Source organism: Polypterus senegalus, chromosome 16 (assembly GCF_016835505.1).
Source record: "Polypterus senegalus isolate Bchr_013 chromosome 16, ASM1683550v1, whole genome shotgun sequence".
Lineage (NCBI taxonomy): Eukaryota > Metazoa > Chordata > Cladistia > Polypteriformes > Polypteridae > Polypterus > Polypterus senegalus.
Genome location: NC_053169.1, coordinates 100269991 through 100294932, shown reverse-complemented (window position 1 = coordinate 100294932; position 24942 = coordinate 100269991). Strand labels below are relative to the sequence as shown.

The 24942-nt window shown below is 45.9% G+C and overlaps 1 protein-coding gene across 5 annotated transcripts in view; it reads left to right on the top strand.

Annotated features, from left to right (window-relative positions):
* The window catches only part of LOC120517012 (shieldin complex subunit 1-like), a 94226-nt gene extending 71233 nt beyond the window's left edge, over positions 1 to 22993 (top strand). For 3 of the 5 annotated variants that reach the window (XM_039739073.1, XM_039739072.1, XM_039739071.1), the window contains exon 3: positions 22525 to 22993. In XM_039739073.1, the coding sequence (XP_039595007.1) occupies positions 22525 to 22985 (461 nt within the window). In that variant the 3' untranslated portion in view covers positions 22986 to 22993. The remainder of the gene's footprint in view (positions 1 to 22524) is intronic. The other 2 variants (XR_005630964.1, XR_005630963.1) reach the window with 2 other exon arrangements.
* Positions 22994 to 24942: the final 1949 nt, after the last annotated feature.

Genomic DNA, 24942 nt, shown 5'->3' with positions numbered 1-24942 from the left:
AATCGATGACACGCAGGCTCAGTCCGCCGTCACAGAGCCTCCCGTTCGCCTGATAGCTTTGACCTTTCGGTAATGCGGCCCGATGTTTTTCAAGAATGATGTCTATCGATCGGGCCTCTCTCGAGCTTTTCTATCACTTCGCCTCTCACTAACACAAAGCTCCCGTGTAATTTGCGTTTTATCTTTGCTGCTGAATCAGAAGGCAACAATAACAGCCCCTAATTCCCACTAGTGCTGGATGTCCTCCGTTTAAATTGATTTCTTCATTATCTCCTGAATTCCCCAGATAAACACTTTGTGATCCGTTGAAGAAATAAGTCAACAGCCTGTGTGGTGCTACCGACTCCAAGTGTAAGAGTACAAAACTCATTTGTATTTTTTTACAATTTTTTATTTATCAGACCCCTTTATCTGAGGCACTTACAATAAAAGTTCCATACATAAAATCCAGGTAGCGTTTTTATTTCATTATTCATCAGTTGCTTTATTTGTCGGCAGTTGAAATCGTTCAGAATATAAAAATGTCAGATTTTTTGGCAGCCATTAATCTGGAAAAGCATTCATTAGGGGCCGCAAAAAGGACAAGCAAGTGATAGAAAACCCACTGGGGGGCTGTCAGAGTACAACGTTGTGAAGAAACCGCAACTACCAGGGGCCACTGATGGTAAAATTGACAACACCAGTGCAGCAGACAGGACCTGGACAACTGGTCTCATCCTGGTCACCAGGGGGCAGCACGTAGTCCCTTAAATGGGAGAGCACAGTACAGACCAGGCTGTTCTACTAAGAGGACAGGCACACCTGACTTCATAAAGCAGAGTGGAATTAAGGCATGTAATGTGTTCAGGTGCCACCAGAGGGCACTCTGGCTTGGTGGCCTCTTAAATGTACACGTCCGCTTCTGACCTCAGAAATTAGTTAGTTAGTTCAAGGGTTGGCAGGTTAAAGACGTCTCACTGAGCTGAGAAAAAAAAAAAAGTATCTGGTCAGTGATCACCGGGCAAGAAGCAAAGGTCAGATGGCCTGTGAGAGGGAGAGTGGGCAAGTAGGCAAGACACCCCACCAGAATGACATACAGACAGACAAGGAAACGAGGGGCAGGGGCACACACGGGTTCAAATTGATTTGTGTTTTTGTGCCATTCGTATTCATCATTGACAGATAAGAAAGGCGCTATATAATAGACAAATGGATAGATAGGGCTCTATTGATCTATCATCTAGTGCCATTTATCTGTCTGTCTATTAATTATATAGTGCCTTTCATATCTACCTATCTGTCATATATCGCCTTTAATATATATCTATCCAACTACACTGTCTGTCCGTCTGTCCAGTTGACTGGTTATCTAATCCCGCCAACTAATCTATCTATCTATCTATCTATCTATCTATCTATCTATCTATCTATCTATCTATCTATCTATCTATCTATCTATCATAGTGAATATCTATATCTATCTATCTATCTATCTATCTATCTATCTATCTATCTATCTATCTATCTATCTATCTATCTATCTATCTATCATATAGTGACTTCTATCTATCTATCTATCTATCTATCTATCTATCTATCTATCTATCTATCTATCTATCTATCTATCTATCTATCTATCTATCTATCTATCTATCATATAGTGCCCTGCTGCTGCCTTTCTCTTACTGACCTGAGCCCCCCCAGAATTCACACATCCAGCTCGCTGTCTGATCAGAAATGCCTGACCGCACTCCAGTCGTCCTCCATTGACCTTCCCGACAGAATGGCATGCCCTGCTTGTAGCAGACGTTCTCCTGACGTGAGGGTCTTGCAGTCATTTCATCTTCTAATAACGGTTTGCTGGCTGCTCCGCTGGTCTTATCCAGTCCTTCTTTGCATAAATCTGCACTTATTGCTGTATGAGATGGTGGCACGGCAGATGGCAGTGCGACTTCACCGCACCATGTGAACCCGGGTTCAGTTTGTGAGCCAGTGTGACGTTTATACGTGTGGATTTTTCACCAGGTGGTCTTGTTTCATTTTAAACACTTGCCAGTTCAGTCTGCCCAGCTGCTCCAGCTTCATACTCAGTATTGCCAGAGTAAACATGCCCCTTTCCCTCTCCTCTTTAAAATGGGTGAGGAAGCAGATATCCGCCTGAAGAGCGATGGCTGCAGACTCTCCCAACATTGTACAGAAGTTTTAGAGAAAAGCCGTGGGCTTCCTTATCTCCGTCCATTTATCTGAAGCCACTGTGGCCTTTGCACCACTAATTCTGAAGGAAATCCAATTGAACCTTTTCTACCGTTCACATTACTCACTGTGCCCTGGCTGGGGGCTGCGTGTGCATGCAGATCTCGTCTCTAATTGGCGCAGGACGGCTTCACAAACAACAACCGCCAGACGCACAATCGTGTTACCGAACAATTAGACGGCTTCAATCAGATTCGAGGCCGGGCTCTGGCAGCACTGAAGAAGCGCTTCTGGTTAAATGTCTTCGCTTCTTGACATTAGTGGAGATTTTTAGCTTTCTGGCATTGTTGTTAATCGTAATTGCTGCCTTAACGAGATGTTCATTGATAAATTAATTGAATAAAAGCCTCGTTTTAATTCTGACCTCCGGCTTGATTTATCAGTTTACTTGTATTCTAACACACGGTTTCTTTTACTATTGTGCTAATGTGGGATAAATGAAGACACTTTATATGAAGCAGTGGTGAGGCCAGCAGGGGTGCCTTTGGGGTGTCCACCTTGGGCTCTACCCTAATGGGGGGTCCCACAGGCGTGTAGGTATAACCTAATATATAAAGCCTTCTATAAATCCTGTACACTTACTGAACAAATAATTAGGAGCACCCGTACATCCGCCATTAAAAACCTCACCGTGTTTCACTCCATCTGAACTGGTGTGGTGCTCAGGTGTCACTCATCGCATGGCTGCACTCGGGTCCTAATCTGGGATCCTGAGTTGGTTTGTCGTGTGGTGGGTGCAGCAATGCGCTGTATCAGTGCAGGGTCCTAACCAACCAACCCGTACATCCATGCAAATATCTGATCAGCCAATCATGTGGCAGAAGCAGCACATGCAGGTCAGGAACTTTAGTTCACGTTCACATCAAACAGCGAAATGAGGAAAAATTGTGACTTTGGGGATTTCAACCGTAGCACGACTGTTGGTGCCAGATGGGCTGGTTTGAGTATTTTCTGGATTTCACGTACAGCAGTCTCCGGGGTTTACTTAGGATGGTGCAAGAAGCAAAATTCAACCAGCGAGCAGCAGTTCTGTGGACTGAGAGAGGTGACAGGAGAACGGCCAGACTGGCTTGAGGTGACACAAAGGCAAAATGGAAGTGTACGCCACAAGGGCAATCCAAACCGAACAAAGTCCCAATTCGGGTGGTCGAAAAACAGCAAGAGGGTCAAGTCAAGTCAAGTTGGGGAGCAGGCACTGGTACAGCACCCAGTTCAGTAATCCCTTGTTATATCGTGCTTCGACGTCCGCGGCTTCACTCTATCGCAGATTTTATATGTAAGCATATCTAAATATATAACGCGGATTTTTCGCTGCTTTGCGGGTTCTGCGGACAATGTGTCTTTTCTTTTTCTTTTCTTTTCTTTCTCTACCACTGTATCCACGTAACAGTGTCATCTCCAGGCAGAGGAGTAGCTTCAGTGACAGACTGAGGAGATCGTTTCAATTTCAATTCTACCCGGAGGAGTAAATGCTAACATTATTCAAAGTTATTGTATGTTTTTACATGCATTGTTATCACTCTTTAATTTAATATTGTTCTTTATCAGTATGCTGCTGCTGGAGTATGGGAATTTCCCCTTGGGCTTAATAAAGTATCTATCTATCTATCTATCTATCTATCTATCTATCTATCTATCTATCTATCTATCTATCTATCTATCTATCTATCTATCTATCTATCTATCTATCTATCTATCTATCTATCTATCTATCTATCTATCTATCTATCTATCTAATCCTGCCTACTACACTAAATTAAAGTCTGTCTGTCTGTCTGTCTGTCTGTATGTCTGTCTGTCTGTCTGTCTACTTCCAGTATTTGCTTCCTCAGTTGGTTTGCCCAGTTGGTTTCATACAAGGGACGCTATTGGCGGATGGCTGAGAAGCTAACCAATCAGAGCACGCAGTTAAGCTCCTGGGTGCTGATTGGCTCAGTGATGGAGCGCCAAATTCGATTCCGCAGTGTTAACCAGGAAGTCTCGTCTCGGTCATTCAACATCAACGTGTTTCGCTGTGTAAAGAGTTCACTTTTATGCTCTTTTGTGTTTATCTTTGTGCGTAGTCAAGCCCTTCATTATGGCTTCAAAACGATCTGCTCCTGTTACTGCTTCAGCGGCCGTGCCCAAGCGCCAACAGGAGATGTTAAAGTTTTGGATATGTTGAAGGAAGGGAAAAGCTACACCGCTGTAGGACGCCATTACGGCATCAATGAGGCTACGATTCTTTTTATTTAAAAAGTAGGAAAGGAATAAAAGATCTACAATCGCAGTGCCCTTTAACCAGGGTGCAAAATGAGTTGTAAGTGGACGTAATAAGGCAGTAGTCTGGATGGAATCTGCTTTAGGGATTTGGATTGAAGAACAACGGCGGTGCTACACAGTCACCTGAAGAGGCTCCTTTAGAAGAGCTGTAACGCTCTCCTTTGTTGTGCAGTAAAACTAAACTCATCGTAATCGGACAAGTCATCGTGTCATGGTTGGTGAGTAACCATAATTAATTTTCTACTTACAGTACTTAGTACATGTACGTACGTTTAGTGTCACTATACACACATTTACTGTATACAATTTTTCTTGCATTGTACGTATTTATTGCTGGTGGCCTGTCTATCGTAATGTCTGTAACATATGTGATATCAGAGACACTCAATATCTTTAAAATAATATTTAGGTTTTACTGTATATAAACAGTGTGCTTATATACATAATTTCAATGAAACTTACCTAATATCTAAGAGAATACAAAGGGTTTATGCTGTTTAACTGTGCGGCAAATACAAATATATGGTTTCTGCTTCGCGGATTTTCACCACAACGCAACCACCGCGATCGAGGAGGGATTACTGTACACGAGGAAACAACTCGGGATCCCGGTTGGCAACCCCCCAGGCAGATACGCAGTCCAGTCCCACCATCCGGAAATGACCCTCTATCTGCCACAGCCAGGTGTTACGTGGGCAACCCCTTGGCCTGGTCCAGCCACTCGGGTCCCCAACAATGAGGACCTTACGTGCCGGATCACCCTCGGGGAAACGTGCCACATGGCCGTAGTGCCATAACTGACGCTCCCTCACAATGCAGGTCATGTGCCTCATTCGGGACTCCATGAGCAACGCAAAGTCAAACCAATGGTACCCAAAGATTTTCCGGAGGGACACACATGAAGGAGTCCAGTCTTCATCTCAGGTTACTGGATAGTGTCCATGTCTCGCAACCATATAGTAAGACAGGACTCTAAAGACTTGGACCTTCGTCCTGTTGCAGATATCGGGAGCGCCACACACCCCTTTCCAGCGACCTCATGACCCCCCATGCTCTCCCAATCCGTCTACTGACTTCATAGGAAGAGTCACCAGAGTCACATGAACATCACTGCTGAGGTAAGTAAACCTCTCAATGACGATGTCAACCCTCTCTCCACAGACAGACACACTGCTGATGGCCGTACCCAAGAGGTCATTAAAGGCCTGGGTCACTCAGACTCCTCGCTCAGTCTCTCCAGAGTCCCAATCAGAGCCTTCATTGACTCCGCGAAGATCACAGCATCGTCAGCAAAGTCAAGATCCATGAATCTTTCTTCACCATCTTTTTCTTCACCACAGCCGCTGGACCTCACAACCTTACCCAACACCCAGTCCATCCAAGCATTGACCAGAGTAGGAGCAGAACACACCGTTGACGAACCTCAGAATCAACTGGGAAAGACACAGAGGTCCTGCCTCCACTCTGCACAGCACTCACAGTACCAGTGTACAGGCCGGCCATGATATCCAGCCACCTCGAGGGGATCCCGCGAGCCCTCAGGATGTCAACTGAGTTGAACGCTTTATGAAAATCTTTATGAAAATCGACAAAGGCAGCAAGAGGGTCCAACATCCAAAATACACAAACACAGCAAAACTCAAAAATAATCACCGGCTGCAAAGCGCATTCACATCTCTGGTATGTTATGATCTAGGAGTCCCAAAGCATGGAAGTCTCAAGGGCACTTCCAAAATAGGCCCTGTCATATCACTGTCAATCCCCGGCTAGTAACACGGGCAAACACAGAATCGTATAAAATAAAAGATATATTATATGTGATGTGCGAGTGAACACAGAAAGGAATAGGAAAGGAGTTGCCTGAAATGAAGCTAACCAAGTCCCAATACAGAATCTCAGAGTGAAGTAAAAAAAAAGTAGCAGAATTAAAACAAAAAAAAAATGCAATAATCCACAGAAAGTACGAAACACAAGAAACTCACCAACTCCAGAGCGCATTCACAGTGAACCACCTGGACGTGCGGGAGAAACTCTGTTCATTTATAGGGCAGAGGGCAGTTCCTGGCGGTGATTGACAGGTTGCCCCGCCTCTTAGGGGGGACACATGGAACACCACAAAGGCAGCTTATATACGTAGACGAAACCAAATGTAAAGACTGATTTACATAATCAAAGAATCAAAAGTGAACAAAAGAGACAGCAAGCACGAATTTGAACCCCAGCCAGCAGAGGGAACCCTGGCTGAGCCGTGACGGTGGCCTCCATTTGACACATCCAACCCAGAAACAGCGGCCTCTGATCCTGGATACTGATGAACAGAACCCTCATTTACGTTCACATTTTTCTTTTTCTAATCCCTGCTCTCCATATATTTTCTTCCTGATGATCAGCTCAGCTCCCCATCCCACAGGTTTTCCGCCCTGGTTCAGCCATGTTCTCTAATTGAGGACAAAGCACTCCGACCTTCTATTTACCTTTTATCTTTTATTCTATTATTTGAACAGTCAGATGTTGGCTATTTATTTTGCTTTGTCCCTTCCGTGTGTTCCTGCTTTTTACTTTGTGTGTGTGTGTGTGTGGTGTGCGTTTACATGAAAATAGAGGACACATTGTTCTTTTTTCTCCTGGGGAGTATTATGTAATAGAAAGTAAAAGTGCATGGACAACAGAACGCACTCCGAGAGCTTTAAATTACATGGTGCGTCTGAGCAGAATGTAAATACTCTTTTGTTTAAATGCGCTGGATGTCAGGTAGACATTGAGGATGAAGATGAAAGCCTCGGCTTGGTATTGATATGAATAGCAGTGGACCTGATGGCTCATTTGTTATCCACGCCTGTTGGGTTTCAAGCAAATATCTGGAAGAAAACAAGCAAGTAGACAAACCCGCCTTATTGATGGTGAAAGGCTGGGGTCACAAGCAACGTGACGCATGTTGGCTTCGAATCGTTAGCATCTTTTGTTATCCTCATTGTACCCCAAGTTTACTGACTACACAATGACAGAGTGGGTCAGGAGAAAGAATGGAGTAAAAAAATGGGCAAACCAACCACCAAAACTGTAAATCAAAAAAGTCCAACCGCAAACTAGAAACCAAAGTCCAAAGTGTTGAGAAACCAGGAATCAAAAATGTCCATTTTTTGGTACATTTGGTGCAACCTCAGATAAGGAGAATTTCAAGAGACCATCTGGAAGGAAGCAAGTAGACAAACCCGACTTATTGATGGTGAAAGGCTGGGGTCACAGGATCGCAGGAATCGTCGGGTAGGAGGGTCCTTTCATCGGATTAGCTGGCCCAGAGCTAACTCAGCTGTGGAATGGCCAATAGGAGGAGGCAGCTTAATGGCCGAGATCTCCAGGACTCCCTGAACAAATCCAAATCGTATGCTGTGATATCATCCATCCATCCATTATCCAACCCGGGTCATGGGGGGTCTGCTGGAGCCAATCCCAACCAACACAGGGTACAAGGCAGGAAACAAACCCTGGGCAGGACGCACACACACACACACCCACACATCAAGCACACACTAGGGACAATTTACGATCGCTAATGCACCTAACTTGCATGTCTTTGGGCCGTGGGAGGAAACCCACGCCGATACGGGGAGAACATGGGTCTCCAAACTGCGCGGCAGCAGCGCTACCCCTTGAAAGTGCTGCCCACATGTAACCAAAGGGCAAAGTGGTGGCTCTGATGCTAAGGATCTGTGCTGGTATCCCAAAGGATCACTGCCAAAAGAAATCCTACTCTGCTGGGCCCTTGAGCAAGGCCCTTAACCTTCAATTGCTCCAGGGGTGCTGTACAATGGCTGACCCTGCGCTCTGACCCCAAGGGGTATGCGAAAACTAACAAATTCCTAATACAAGAAATTGTACTCCCACCAGGTTACCTTTACCGATCACTTTCTCCAGAGGTCTACCTTTTGAAAGAGCTGAACAAATAACAAATCATTCAAACAAGCACCCAGTGGCAGATGATATCAATGAACGAGGTTCAGTGTTAGCCAGGGTTTGACAGTGACATCCCCCTCTAGTGGGTATCATTGGAAGTGCACTTGGAACTTTCATGTACGTAACGTTCAGATTTTCATTTGTTACTTATGTCTATTTGCCAAGAAGCCAGGCGTCATATACTAGATGTCTGAGTTAGACAAAAACATACAACCTGCATGATTCAAATCAATAAAAGCTATAAAGCCTCATGTCACTATAAGTGGGAGAGAGAGGTCCGTGTAATTTGAAGAGTGCGTCATCTTAATCCAAGTGAGGCGATCTTGAATAGCATGAGATGCGTTCATGGCGTAGCCTCTGTCCATATTGATGCTGGAGTTCACTGTAGGTTACGCTAAAACTTTGTAGGATGACTCTTCAGTGTGTCTTCATGACTGCCGTCCTCATACTGAACATGACATTCCAGTACTAAAGGCTGTGTGTTATCCCTCCAGTTTTTAAAGCCGTAAGTCATCTGCGTCACGTCTTCCTCTCTACAAAGTTGTATTGTATCTGTGTCACGCTAGGTGGGATTCTCGAACAAGAACACACGTCGGGGTCAACTCAATAAAAAGTCTGCAGTCTGTAGTGGGAACTCCGCCACTGAAAAGGCTCCACCCACCCACAGGCCTTCTTCCTATTAAAAAAAAAAACAAAACAAAACACCTGCCCCCAATATTTCACCACTTTTGGGGCTGAGGTGTCACCCGTTGCACGGCTGTGCTTGGGTCCTAATTTGGGATCCTGAGATGGTTCTTTGCGTGGTGGGTGCGGTAATGTGCTGTATTGGTGCGTTCTGCCATCCTCCTCCTCCTCCATACACTTTAATCGTTCGGGATTGCAGTGTCTCTTTTCTACTTCTGTATTAGACAAATGGGTTATAATGAAAGTGACAAAGAGATCATACATTTTTGCGGCACCCGAAAGCTAAACCCATAGAATGAAAACACAACATGGGTTCAGACGCGTTCAAAAGGCAAAACGCCGTAGCAATGAGAGTCTCCGAGTAGACTTGTTTAAGATGGTTGAGCTTTCCGGTCTTATGTGCTCCAGGCAGGAAGAGGCGGGTCTAGGCAGGCAGACACCGGAAGTGACATCAATGGTGTTATTATGTTTGTCAATTTTCTAGTTGGCAGAAAGAAGAAGAGAAAAATCATCGGTCAACAGCGCCCTCTGGTGATCTGGTGGGAAATGAGTTTTCTGAGTTGTCACACACGTACGCGTGTGTGTCAACATAAAATAACCGAGTGCGAGAGAGAGAGAAAACGAAACTGAACAGAAGACGTGACGGCGAGGGAAAATTGAAAGCTGAAATTGCTGTTACAAAGTCGGGAGTTCAACAGCAGAGGATCACCGAAGCCGAATGATGAATTTGTATTTCGTAATGACAAACACACACACACACACACAGTATACGCCTTCAACACCATCCAACCTCTGCTCTTTAGGGACAAGCTGACAGAGATGGGAGTAGATTCACACCTGGTGCCATGGATCGTGGACTGTCTTACAGACAGACCTCAGTTTGTGCGTCTCGGGAACTGCAGGTCTGACATTGTGGTCAGCAGCACATCTATCTATCTAATCCTGCCGACTACACCTATCTATCTATCTATCTATCTATCTATCTATCTATCTATCTATCTATCTATCTATCTATCTATCTATCTATCTATCTATCTATCTATCTATCTATCTATCTATCTATCTATCTATCGTAGACTACTTCAGGTCCTTGACCCCACGAGTCCTTCTGCTATCATATCTTCCTGCCATTTTGACTACTGCTCCTCACGCAGTGAAGTCTGCCTCCCTACCTCCCTCACGTCTGTCTGTCCATCCACCCATCCATCCTCCCTGACAGTCAGCAGCCCTATTGGACCACAGAGAGCCATCGGACACAATCCGCCGCCATCCAGAATCCTGTCATTGTGTTCTGAGAGCTGGAGGGCATCAATTATACAAGCTCTGCAGTCTGAGTTTACAGCGGTCCATCAATATTTTATTGATTTCTATAGAAACATTGTGCATGCTCTTATTCAAAGAAAACGAAGAAAAAAATAAAAAAAGCAAATGTATTCCGCTTCCCCGCAATATTAGGATATAATCTGTCTGTCCCTACTTGAGAATGCATTAAAGGAAGCCTTTTTTATTTTGTTATTAGGCTTTGATCTGCAGCACCACACTGATATTTTGTTTTCTTAAGGCCATCATAAAATGGCATTGAATTACAATCAAGCGGAGACAAAGAGTGCAGCCCGCCGTCTTTAACCTTCCTGTATGATATGGAAAATCAAAGGGAAGCCTTTTTTATTTTATTCTATTTTTTTCCCCTGTCCTGTTTTCTCTTCGTAATAAATTATTATTAGAAATGGACACCTTACTCGTATTACAAAGGTCTACAAGACGTGACGGGCGCCCGCCCCAAATTCACATTAAGTGGGTCAGGTCACTGGGTTTGGTTAGTGTTTGCGATGGGTAAATGGATGAAATCAATAGGTGGCTCCGTCCTGTACCCCTAAACCCAAGAACCCCCTCCCATCTGCTACCCCCATACTAGATTGGAGTCATGGCAGCAGCCCTGGCTCTGCATCAAACTAGCCAGGGGGGTACACTAGTGGAGGGATGGTGTAGTAAAATCCAATAAGTAACAGCATGAGGGTCCCGGAGGGGTTTGGGGGGCTTTGCCGTATTGAATGACCCCCTGGAGGGAGGCCTGGTCATGAGCACAAAGCACAGTGAAGTGCACACTAGCGTGTCCCACCAACATGTCAAATGGGTGGGTAGGTGGACGAGTTTGATTACTGCATGGATGGGCAGATAAGTTCATCAGCTGGACTGATGGAGGGGAGGATGAGTTTAGTAAATGTGTGGATGGATAAATTCAGTACGGATGGCCAGATGAAGAGGTCTACTAATAGAGTGGATGGACGGGTGGGGTCATTGAGAGAGGAATGAGGAGCAGTTGATGGAGAGATGGGCTGAGTGAGCCGGTGGGTGGGCAGGTCGATTGAACGCACGGATCAATGGCTGGATGATCGAGTTCAGCACGTGCCTGATATCAGTGGAACATCGGGGTGTTTTCAGTAAATGGATGGATGGATGGATTCATGAATGAGTTTGCTGGATTGGTTTAGTAACAACATCGATGGACAGGCGGGTTCAGAAAGTGGATGGACGGACTGAGAGTCTTATCATTGGATGAGTCGGTTCAGTAACAGAAGGCTTGGATGGATGGGTTACGTAAATTGGTAGATGGATGGATGGATGGGATCATTGAAGAGGCGGATGGATGAATTAGCTTAATAAATGGGCAGATGGAAGGATAAATGGGTTAAGAAAAATGTTGGATGGACGGATGAGTGGGTGGCTTTAGTAAATGAGTGGATGGATCAGTTGGTGGTTTGAATGGGTAAATGGATGGGCTGTTTAACAAATGGACAGATGAATAGATGGGTTGTGCAACCAAATTGTTGGAGGTGATGGTTCAGAAACTGGAGGAATCCGTGGGTGGATTTGGCAACTGCCCAGTGCCTTCATCCATTTCATCAACTGGCTTATCCAGTGGCAGAACACCTGGCGTGTTGTCCGGCAGCACCGAGTGCAAGGTGGGCTTCAGCCATGGACAGGATGCCAGACCATCGCAGGGCACCATCTGACTCGGTCACACCTGGCCAATCCATGGTCGCCATCAAGCACACATCTACATTCACCCAACTGTATTTTTGGGATGTGAATGGAAAAACAGATACAAAGTAGAAATGGGGGGTCGGGGGGGGGAACATGGAAACTGCACAGTAAGTGGCCTTCATTATCACCCCATTCTCCTAGACCTGTTAGGCTTCTGTGCCAAACACTGTGCCACTAGCTGCCCAGTCTTCTAGGGGTATAGGGCAGCAGCACAAACCACTGTGCCACCATGCTGTCCTGCGTCCCTGAGGAGTGGAACAGCAGCCCTAACCGCTGTGCCACCATGCCTAGATCCATTAAGATATGGGCCAGTAGCTCTACCCCCTGTGCCACTGTGCCATCCAGTGTCCTGAAAGGTGTGAGCAAGCAGGACCAACTGCTGTGCCACCATGTTGTCCAGACTCCTAGAGGTGTGGGCAGCCATGCTAAGTGCTGTGCCACCGTGCGCCCTTCGCGGTAACACGTGCACAACGACACACACACCAGCATTTCTTCAATTTCATGGCTGCCGTTTTCATTTGCAAGGCCAGCAGCTGCGCACTCGGAGTACACGGAGTTCTCTGAAGGGATTTATTTATTTATTGTCTTTATTACAGCAGGCAGGTTATGAAAATTCTCATTAAATATTTTTTTTTCCTCACCCAGCAGCCTGTCATTAATGCCCAAACCTAACATAGAAAAGCTAAAACCGTCTGTGTGAGCGTAAGTTTTATAAATGGCGTGTTTGTCAGCGTTTTCTAACCTTGAAAACATAATCCGGGAGTTGCGCTGAATTAATTAAACGTCTAATGAGAGTGCCGCCATACTAGCCGGCCTGAATACTCGAGTAAGGGGGGATTGCAACTTTAAAATAAGGTGGGCCAGTGCCTCGTGGCCTGGGGGGTCCCAGGTTTGAATCTCCGTCTGTGTGCAGCCTGCATGGCCTCCCTTTTCTCTGGTGATTGCAGGGGTCTCTCACTCACACACACACTCAAACACACACACTCACTCTCTCACACACACACTCACTCTCTCACACACAGTCACACACACACACTCACTCTCTCACAAACACACTCACACACACACTCCACACACACTCACTCACACACACACACACACTCACTCACTCACTCTCTCACACACACACTCACTCTCTCACACACTCACACTCTGGCTGTGTATGAGAGAGCCTAAGTGTTGTGTGTGTGTGACTGGGCCCAGTGATTGACGGGCACCCTGCCCAGTGGTGCCCAGTGCTGCCAGGATGACACACTTCAGCTCCTAACAGCCTTGTGGTTCAATAAACGCAGGACAGGATGGCACTCTCCATTGTGACGGCCACTTACTGTACGTCAGCTCGGGCTCCTTCCCCGGCTGGGGTTCATATTTGCCTTTCATGTCCTTTTTGTTCAAAATTTCTAAAAGGCTGGTTTGGCAGGACCCCTGATGCACTTACAGCTGCATGGAAGTGGCACACTGGCAGATCAGCTGCAGGATTTGAGCTCAGCAGGCCCTAATCACTGCGCCACCCTGCCTTTTCACTGTGTTACAGATAGACGTCTATCTGTTTGTAAAAGTAAAACTGCTCCGCGCAGATCCAAACCTCTGAAATGAGACACAGCAGATCCTCTAAGGGGCAGGCGCTTTAAACTGTTAAGGGGCGAGCTGATGTCCTCTCGGTGCCCACTCGTGGCGCTGCACATTTTGCCTGACGGCTGAGAGGCCAGCTGCCTGTGTCCTTACCTAATAGAATTTTTAAAAAGTGCACCTGTGATGCCAAACAAACAGTCAAGGAGGATTAAGGGGCTACCGAGAGGTCAAAAGGGATCCATCTACTTGAATGAGCCAGCGCCGCGTCTTTGAGTGTCGTGCTTATCCGTTGATTGTGACATGTTTTGTGTGTTCTTTTGGCATTGCCAGCATCACCATCTGCTGAAACCAAGTGGATCGTAAACTGCAAATAAACAACTTGCGCAAAGCGATGCTGCAGAAGAAACAACTGAACACGATACGAGGACGAGCAGACCCCGCCGGGCAGGAGGGGCCGCTAAGGCCACGTTGGCTCTGGGAAGGATTAGACTGGAGACAAAAGGAAGTGCGAGCTGAGAGTGACTACTGGGCATCCATTAAAAAGTGTTAGGGTGGCATGGTGGCACTGGGCACACTTGATTACTATGTAGCGTTTGACTCCCCACAGGGCCCACTAAGAAACACAGCCACTGGGACCAGTCAGCTGGACGCTTCAACTCACTGTGCAGTTGTTAGGGTGGTCCATCCTCCTTGAACGCCTGGACTGCCTTGATTGGTCGATTTGAGAAAAAGAGCCGTAGAGTAGGGATCTGGGAAACAGGGTGACGAGACCCCAGGAAGTAAAAGCCCACCTGACAACATGTCAGTAAATAGTGCCTTATCTATCTAAACATCCATCTCTCTGGTTTTTATATGGTGCCTCTCACTGTCTTTCTGTCATTCTGCCCATCTGTCTCTCTAACTGAGTTTATTGTGCCAATGGAGAGCAGGCGCGTGTTGTGCGTTGGTCAGGCGTGCAAATAAGAATTTTATAAAGTGCCTTTATTATCACTACAGTCTATCTATAATATCATTAGCGATAGATGTACCGCATAGATAGCAATGGCACTTTAGATAGATAGATAGATATGAAAGGCACTATATAATAGATAGATAGATAGATAGATAGCGTAGTTGGCAAGACTAGATAAATAGATAGATAAGGTGCTGCACAAAATACGTCTATCTGTCTATCTGTCTATTGATTTACATGTTACCTTTCGTATTGTATCTGCAGTATCTAGTGTGGCGGACGGCTGGGGCCCTTGCCCGGCTGGGACACCCCTTCCTTCCAAGAACAAAACTTAAAAGAAGTGGTGAGGCGGCCTTCTGCTGTTATGCACCTAAAATCTGGAATAGCCTGCCAATAGGAATTCGCCAGGCTGATACAGTAGAGCACTTTAAAACACTGCTGAAAACACATTACTTTAACATGGCCTTTTTATAACTTCATTTTAATCGTAATTTAACTTAATCCTGATACTCTGTATGTTCAATTCATCATAATAACTATTTATGGTGGCTCTAAAATCGGTACTGACCCCTACTCTCTTTTCTGTTTCTTTTTCCGGTTTCTTTGTGGTGGTGGCCTGCGCCACCTCCACCTACTCAAAGCTTCATGATGCTCCAACAATGATGGACGGATTAAAAGGAAGAAGTCTACGTGACCATCATCATCATCAAGCCCTTCCGTGAGAATCCTAAATCCAAAGAGGACTGTTTCATTTATGTTAGGTAGAATGCCCAGAGGGGACTGGGCGGTCTCATGGTCTGGAATCCCTACAGATTGTATTTTTTCTCCAGACGTCTGGAGTTTTTTTGTTTTTTCTGTCCCCCCTGGCCATTGAACCTTACTCTTATTCGATGTTAATGTTGATTTATTTTTTATAATTATGTCTTTCATTTTTCTATTCTTTAATATGTAAAGCACTTTGAGCTACTGTTTGTATGAAAATGTGCTATAGAAATAAATGTTGTTGTTGTTGTTGTTGTTGTAAGAAGCATGGACAGAGCATTGCCTCCCCCAGAACGCCAGTGGTGCCTCGGACTTGTGCAGGGCCTCCTGGGAGATGGCGTTGGATACAGCCCTGTTGGGATCTGGTGACACCACCGGGGGGCTCTGCAGCTGTCCCTGAGCCCTTGTGGGCTGTTCTTCCACCACCACACCCGGAAGTGCAGCCGGAAATACGTCATCAAACACCCGGAGCACTTCTGGGTGACTTATATAAGGGCCCAGCAAAGACTACTTGGTGTGCCAGAGTCGGACAAAAGAGAAGAAGAGTATTGTGTGTTGTGATTGTGCTTACTGGCATCTATTACATCTATCAGTCTGACTCTCGTATGGGGCCTTTCATATGTACCGTATCTACTGTGGGAGGCGAATAAAGAACTGGAGAACCAAGGAAAAGTTGGGGTACCATCCGGGACACCCTCTCCTCTGCCAGTGTCCAGAAACTTGAACAAAATGAGCGGGCGTCTTCCTTAAATACTCGGCTCTGATGTGCAGGTCTGGGTTGTTGGGGCTCGTTCCTGTGGGACATAGTTCCCCCAACTGGGGTGCCCTCGGATTTATGCCGTCCTGACCAGAAGGGGTGTGGCAACATTGAGTGGGGGCGTGGCTGAGGTGCCCTCCTTGAGTGGCTTTTCATATCTGAGGAGGAGAAAAGAGATGATCTGGTTAGTGCTGGCGCCCCCTCTTGTCCTGGGTAGGTTACTGCATACCTTATCAGGGCCTGGAAGGCGATCCTCAGATGCACATGCATGATGCTAGATAGATCCACATGAAAGGCACTATATAAGAGAGAGAAAGTCTACCTGTGTATCCATCATAGTGCCTTTCTCATCTTTTTATTTCTCATATAGTGCCTTTCACATCTATCGGCCTGTTCATATGTTTGTATCAAGAAAGATGCAGCTCAGTACCTGCCTGCCGGTGTCTTTCCCTGACCGGCTTTTCCATTGGAGACTGCAGGAGGGAATCCTGGCAACATCACGTCTTAGGAAAGAACCAGCTGTGGGTGGGATGCCAACCCAGCACTCCCACTGTGCTACACCTGGGATGAATAGCTGAGTACCTGGAGGGAAGCCCACACAGACACTCCATGCCAGGAATTGAAGCCAGGTCCCTGAGACTACGTGGCAACTTGGCCGCCGACTGTGCCACCACTCTCGTTTTTAAAGGGAGCTCATCTGAAATGTGCCGAGGAGATCAGGCAGCTCATTAGCACTCGGGCTCACGCGCCATCATCTTCTTGAGGCACTCGAGCGACTTTTTCTGCATTCGGGAGGAGACGCTGACCTACTTCTGTGGACACGTGACGCCCAAAGCCGTGAGGGACGTGCGCCTCTGAAGTTTCCTCATCATGAATCCTTTACAGGAGACTCGAGTTTGATTAATGAAGAATACGAATCTGGATTGGAACGACTCGAGTCTCTGAGTTTAAGGGAAGTACAAAGAAAGAAACTGAGCAGCTGATTGAATCACTGAGGGTCCAGATGACGTCTCTGCTAACAAGCGGGTGACAGAATGGTGGCACAGCGGTTTGTGAGCTCCAGGGTTCAAGTCCCGGCACCGTCACTGTCACTGTTCAGCTTGTCTGTTCTCTCGGGGTTCTTGTTGAGATCTTCAGGTTCGTTTATGCCGTGTTTGGTTTGATTCTGGGGTTGAAGGGATGTCACAAAGACACCCTCCTCCATGGCTGGTATGAGTTTGAGAAGAACAGGGGACAGCCCAGAAATGGGAAGCCACCATAGAAAGCCTTCTGAGAAGACAGCAGGATGCGACGTCACATGCCTGTCATTGAGGAGGCACAGGTGCCACTTGGGGGGGGGCGTATGCTGTATGTGCTGCATGCCCTGGAATGGCTTGAGGTGACAAGAGAGAAGGAGGGTGGAACGGTGAAGTGCCCACTCACAACACTAGATGATGGCTCCTGCCTTTTGTAGGTTAACTAGCTGACTCAGTCCATGATAAATTGTGAGCTGTGGGTGTAGCAGGAGCGTCCTCTAATGGAAAAAGAATGGAACTTCAGTCCACAATCCCGAGGATGTCACATGCTCACTCAAGGGCCTCATTCTCGACACACCCAGTGTCTTAACCAATGGGCACAATGGGCACTGGCTAGGGGCCCACCTTGTTTCTGATACCTATGTATGTTTCCGTTTTGCTATCAAAACTGGGGTTCCCAGTGCACTGGAGCCCATGATGCTCTTAAGATGGCCCTGACTCATTGTAACGTGTTTGTGACGCATATTACTAAAATGCCCTCCATTTTTCATTCCAACAGATGGTGCGGGCAGCCGACATTCTAACCTAATAAAACTTACATAGAAAAAGTGATAGGCTGGTCACGGACGTTCTGATCTCGTTGGAGCCCAGTGACTGTCACACTTTGGGTCCTGGGAGGCCAGCATGTCCAACTGTTAATGGAATGAATTTATTTCTCCGTTGCTTTCATTTTGTTACGTTACACCAGAATGTTTAACGGGTTCAAGTGAGATCAGCACTCCCTCTGCCGTACTTTTTTTTTATTTCTATAGAGTCAATTTGTCTGCTGCTTCAGCTATACAGCATTTGCTATTTGGATTCTCAACAGCAGTTGTAAAGTTTGTGATGCACCACCTGTTGGAATGCAAAATGCAATGAATTTTACTACTACACTCTTTTAAAACTACATTCCAGTATACCAGACAAGGTTTTGCTTCCTCAACATTTCTGGGGGTGCCTTGTGGATTTTAGCTCACTGATGACAAAAAAGCACCTTCTTATTTTCCTATGACATATTTTATTTATTTTATTGCAGTTCCCTATTTTTGTGATTTCCTCTACTATTTTAAGCCTATTAATACACTGCTGTTTTATTTACACTGGCAGGACAACCTAAAAGCGCGTTCTGCCTTCTCAGTATCCACTTATATGTATGCTGGTACACATTGTCGTGAACTCAGAGTCCCAAAAAGTTCTAAAAGCACTTCCGCTAATGCCCACTAAAGGGGGATATCACCATCAAACCCCGGCTCATAATATGGGCAAGATGATCTGGGCAGGTAAGTGTGGCATGTAAGGCACCTGTCGACCCAACAAAGAGATATTTTTGCCTCCTCGTCATATAAAATTTTGTGAAAGTGATGAACAAGGAAGGCGGTGGATTTTGATATTTTGAGGCAGATGATTCCATGAATAACTGATGCCAACTTCAAGGAGGGCATTTCCGTTGGTGCACAAATCGTGGCCCTTCAGCCTAAATTAAACGTAAGATGCCGCTGCTCCAATTGCACGCGTCTTTACGAGTGGAGCACACGAGAGACCCTTGAGTTTGAGTTTTGTGCCCCCCCCCCCCCCAGAGTGTTGTGGGATTTGTCGGCCGTCACGCTTCATTTCTGCTTGAATCCCAAGCCCACCGATGCGTGTTCCGCTTTCTGTAAAGTTCTATTAAGTGCGGGCGCCGTGTTTCCTGCCTCAGCAATCGCATGGATGGTCTTCTTGAAAGCTCCGGTAACCATGGCAACCCAGAAGTCTGTGCAGCCCGAGCCCAGCAGTAGGCATCCCAGGTACCACAAAACAGAACAGAAGTGAGAAGAACGAGCCGCTGGCGCAGAGCAACGCTTGGACCACCAGAGGCCTCTGGGAAAATGAGAATCCCAACGGAAACCCACCCCTCATTCAGCAACGGGCATGCCAAGTCCAGGGGGGCGTTTGGGGTGAATGAGGGCACTCGTGGGCAGCTGCTGAGTCAAGGACTGCAGGCGTACAAAAAAAGAAAAGAAACGAATAAAAGGTGAACACCTACAGTACAGCCGGCAACTCTAATTAGGGAGTGAGCGGGCGGGCGAGCGAGTCTAACATCGGAATACTGGCATCGTCAAGGTGCTGGAACTGCCACCTGTATACTGGCACCCACATGTGTGGGCAGCCCACCAACACCTACAGCCGTACTCGTGTGCACCGACAAAAACACACACACACACATAATGGCACCTGTACCTGTGGACCCTTCTACATCTGTACGGGCATCCACACCTGCACACACACACAGGCGGGCACCTGTAGGTCTGCATAAAAACAGCATCATCTGCCCACACACGAGAACATGATATTCACACCCAAACTTATCAGATCCTACGCTCAAGTCCAACACACACACACACACACACACTATCCTGCACCCCTAGCTGTATGTTGGCAGCAGCACCCACACCTGAACACACATTAGCAGTCATACCCACTGTAAAAGACAGGGGGCACTCAGACACCCCACCCTAAACAGTCCCAGGTGCAAACCAAACAGATTTATTTTCACAAAACACCTCAAACACCAGTCAATCCACAAGGCTCCCTTTCCTCCTCCAGGTGAGCTTTGCCTTCTGACTTGCCAGAGGAGGCCGGACGGCTTGCTTTTATGTCAGACCCGGTGGTCCTCACTGTACCGGGGTAAAGGCCGACGGAAGTCTCCTGAAACAGGGAGTCCTTCTGCCTGCAGTGCCCTCCAGCGGCACACAAAGACCCCGACAGGGTTGTCCCTCAGGACTACGACTCCCATAAATCCCTGCAGGTACTCCTTACTCGGTCCACACCAGCGGAGCACTGCCATCTATGTTACTGGAGGAGGAACTGCTGGACCCTGGACGCACCAACTCCCCCTCCTTACTTTTTGCGAGGGATGTTTGTTTGGAAGGAATAAGTGGACAGGACTGGCGAGCTTTGGGCTGAATGGCCTGCTCTCATCCAGAGTGCTCTAATGTCGCTTCAGTTCCATCCCGGCCGGATTATCCATACTGTCCTTCCATTATGGTGTCCCAGCCGGGAAAAGGTCCATAAAGTCCACACACACACCAAAATGCACTGACAGTGCATAGCTAGGAACATATGAGCACCAGCACAGATATTATCCCTCCTGCGCACACATGCCTGCCTAAACACACACACACACACACACACACACACACGTGTGCACCCCTAGCTGTGTGTTGGCACCGCCATCCACACCTGCACACATAGGCACCTACAAGTCAGCGTGCACTCCAGGAGCCATCCATGCATGTACACCTCTGCACCCACACTTGTGTACACACAAACACCCCTCTACCCACACACACATTAATACTCAGTCTGACATGTGGTGGCACAGGTATCTGCACTTACGCACACGCATCAGCCACACACACACACACACGATCTTACACACAAACACATCTCATTGCACCCACACATGAAGACTCGTCAGTATCTTCACTTACACCTACAAATAAAGGCGCACACACACACACCTGTATACACCAAACCCAAACTCCCCCATAAACACCCACCCATGTGCACACTTCAGCTCACACAGACAGACACGCCAGCACTGGACAGTGCTGACATGTTGGTTAGACACACAGGTGACGGTCTCACCCGACTTTGTGCCCATAACAGTGTGGTTGCCACCATGTGAATTATGTGTGGCACACATGGTGTGTCAGCTTTGGCTTTTGTTGAGTTTTAATGAATGTCACAGCAGATCTGCATGCGTGTCATTTTTAAAGGGGGCATCGGCTCCGTTTGATGGCGCTCATCATCCAGGGAGAGTTAAAAGAAGAATTAACAATTTGCTGGATGCAAGGACACGGAGGGGCAGTGCTGACTGCTTGAGGGTACAACACACCTGGGACTGTTAAAAGGGGCACATCACAGTCCCAAAACCTCATTATGATGCCCCGTTTAGCAATTTAATGTCAATGTTTAATTAACATTTCAGGTCAGGTCACTCCTTGCCTTTAATGAAGGCTGTAGATCACAATCTCGGTGTCACTTGGGGTCTCCACATTTTGGAACGCTGTAAAAAAAAAAACACTCTTTTGTATTTTACTTTGTTGGAAAAGCAAATAACGGCTGTCTTTAAACTTTGAATTTTGTCGGCATGTCTTGGACTTGAGACACTTGGTCTGCTATTCTTACCTTCATCTTGTCTCTGCTCCGTCCTGCCATTTGCTGGAGGTAACTAAACATTCCCCTCATGAAGACCCCATCTGCTTATATATCTATCTAATCCTGCCAACTATGCTATCTATCTATCTATCTATCTATCTATCTATCTATCTATCTATCTATCTATCTATCATATAGTGTCTTTCACTCTATCTATCTATCTATCTATCTATCTATCTATCTATCTATCTATCTATCTATCTATCTATCTAATCCTGCCAACTATGCTATCTATCTATCTATCTATCTATCTATCTATCTATCTATCTATCTATCTATCTATCTAATCCTGCCAACTATGCTATCTATCTATCTATCTATCTATCTAATCCTGACAACTACGCTATCTATCTAACTATTGTGACAGATAGGGGGTGCTATCACTTCCTTGAACCGTCAGACTTGACTCTATCTATCTATCTATCTATCTATCTATCTATCTATCTATCTATCTATCTATCTATCTATCTATCTATCTATCTATCTATCTATCTATCTATCTATCTGTGATACCATATTGGATGTGCTGGCATCCTGACTGGGATGAGGGTCGATTTCTTACCTGATCAAGAGGCCATAGTGGCCAGTTCAACATTGATGGAGGTTCAACCCAGGATGAGTTTCAGGTCTTCTTCCACTTGAATGGTAAAGATCATGGATGGACTGGGATCTCCATTTTGGATTTGTTCTTTCACACTATTATTATTTGTATATTTTTGCTTACCATTTTACTATGTCACCACTTCATATTTGTTTTCATGGTTGCAGCCATATAATTTCTGTCAATGGCTCCAATTACAAATACTATTTGTTTTTCTCTTTCTCCATAGATGGTGACTCAGAGAATACAAAAGAATACAAGAAGCTCACCTGTCCCTTTCAAACCCCTTCAGAAAAAGACAACAGCTTAGGCGGTGGACCAAGTACCTCATGGACCTCTCAGAGTGAAGAGACACCAAGCTTGGAGAAGGACATGGACATTTTCTATCACCACACAAGTCAACCCGAACACGTGGACAGAACGTTTCATCTCATTTCAGAAGTGCTGACTACTAGAATCTCTGAAATTCAACAAATGGAGAAGAACGAGTACTCACTAAGATGTTTTCAGATGGCCCGTGTTCTCCTTCACAGTCAGGGTGCCAAAATCTTTCTGGATCATCTGGAAAGTCCACATTCTTCCGAGTCACTGGTTAGATCTGAACGTGTTGTAAAGTGTGTTCCGGGGCTGTCTATGGACGTGGTGACATATGTACTTCAAAACGTTAACTTGACAGAATTAAAAAAATGATACTTGTTTATCTATCTTTTGAATTTTTCTATGCTAGGGTGTCAAACATAAGGCCTGTGGGTAGGATCTGTCGCTTGGACCTTTTTAATATCCAAAGAATTAGAATTGGCAAAGTGGGCATCATACTACCAGAAGCAGAACAACATCCAACATGAGAGACATAAATGCAGGGGATTTTTGTGAATGAACAAAAAAAAAAAAGCCCAGGCGATGGCCAGGAGACAAAAGTCAAAGTTGTAGACAAAGATGGGTCAAAACGGAGAAATCAAAAAAACAACCAATCAACCAGAGGTCAAAGGTTAGCAGAAGATGTGGGCAAATTAAGAGTCAAAAAAATACTCTTGCTTACGAAATCCGCTAACTACATTACGAGAAAAAAGATCTTGTTTATCCACCTGGGGGATGACTCCTACTGAAATCGACATGTACCGTATCTACTCGCGTTTAAGTTCTCTACGTTGATAAGTCGGGCCTTGATGTTACCGTATAATTTCTGGTATTTTATAATGCCGGTTGTATAAGTCGAATGCAGTAAACTCACGCTATTGGGCCAAGAGATTACGATATGCTGATGCCCACCTGAGAGAGTAACCACGGGGCACACGGCCTTTTATTTCTGTGTATGGTGCCCACGTGACCGGACGGTGATACCCGAACTATTCCGAAGTGACGTTTGCACTGCTTTGTGTTTTTGTATCTCCTACACCCTCATCGTAAGAGCATCCCTCATCTACGATGGAGCGTTCAATCAGAAGAAAATATGAAGCTGGTTTTAAATTAAACATCGTTGAAGTGGAGAAAAAAAATTGGAAACTACGCTGCGGCAACAAAATTCGATGAGTCTGAGAAACTGATGCGAGATTCAAGGAGGCAAGAAGATGTAAAAAAAAAAAATGTAAGTGTCGTATTTTTGAACGGGCATATAAGTCGCGATCGATTTTTCGGGTTTCAAGACCCGACTTATACGCGAGCCTTTACGGTATGTATGATGTGGTGATAGTGACATCACAGACATGACGGCAAGGTCACGTGACACGCCTCGGCCTTGTTGTGCAAACCACATGGAAGTGAAATTAAGTAAAAATGAAAGTTAAATCCCGAAAGTGGGACCTGTTTGACATTAAAAAAACCGTTAAAACGCCTACTCGTACGTCTCATGGCTCAGCAAAAGGTCTGCACGTGACAGGAAACGAGTCGAGTGATTATTCAGTGGGCTGCGATGCAAATTCTGACCCTCGCTTGTTTGTTTTATTTTTTGTCCCAAACATCCCCACCATATGCGCTCAGCTTTGATGACAAAAAAAAGAAAAGAAAGAGAAAGCAAAGGCAGTGGGGCTCGATCCATTATTCATCGACTATTCAGAGAGATCTGTGAAGGTGCAGATGAATGATTTGGGACAGGCTCTGCAGTTTGCATAAAAGCGCATCCTATTTGTTTGCCGATAACCTGATTTGCATTTTAAAAATGAAATATCATGTGATGGTTTATGGAATTAAAGAGCAGAGCGGGGTCATAGAAGTGCACCACAACCGCCTCGCTTTGATTTGTTTGTTGTCTAATCCGTTGTGATGGCGAGTCGTTGCACCTTGGAAATGAAATTCATGAACGGCGTGGAAAGGAAGGAGCACAGCAAATGAAAAGAATTGACACCTGAAAATGTGAAGAAATGGGGTCTTTATCAGGGACTCCCGTGATATAGAAATGGGGTATTCTGAATTCGGTGACATCAGGCGCCCAACAGGACTCGAGTAACCGGGAAGGGACCCACACGGGACTACCAGTCTGTCTGTCCGTCTGTCTGCCTGCCTGCCTGCACGTCCTCGTCACCAAAGTGTACGATCATCTGTGAGGTTGGGGGCGGAGTTAACAGCACAGCTCAGGGGGCGGGACTTTAGAGACAAAGGGTCGCGTTTTCTAAAGCAAAGAAAAACTTCTAAAGACTACAAAACAGCGAAA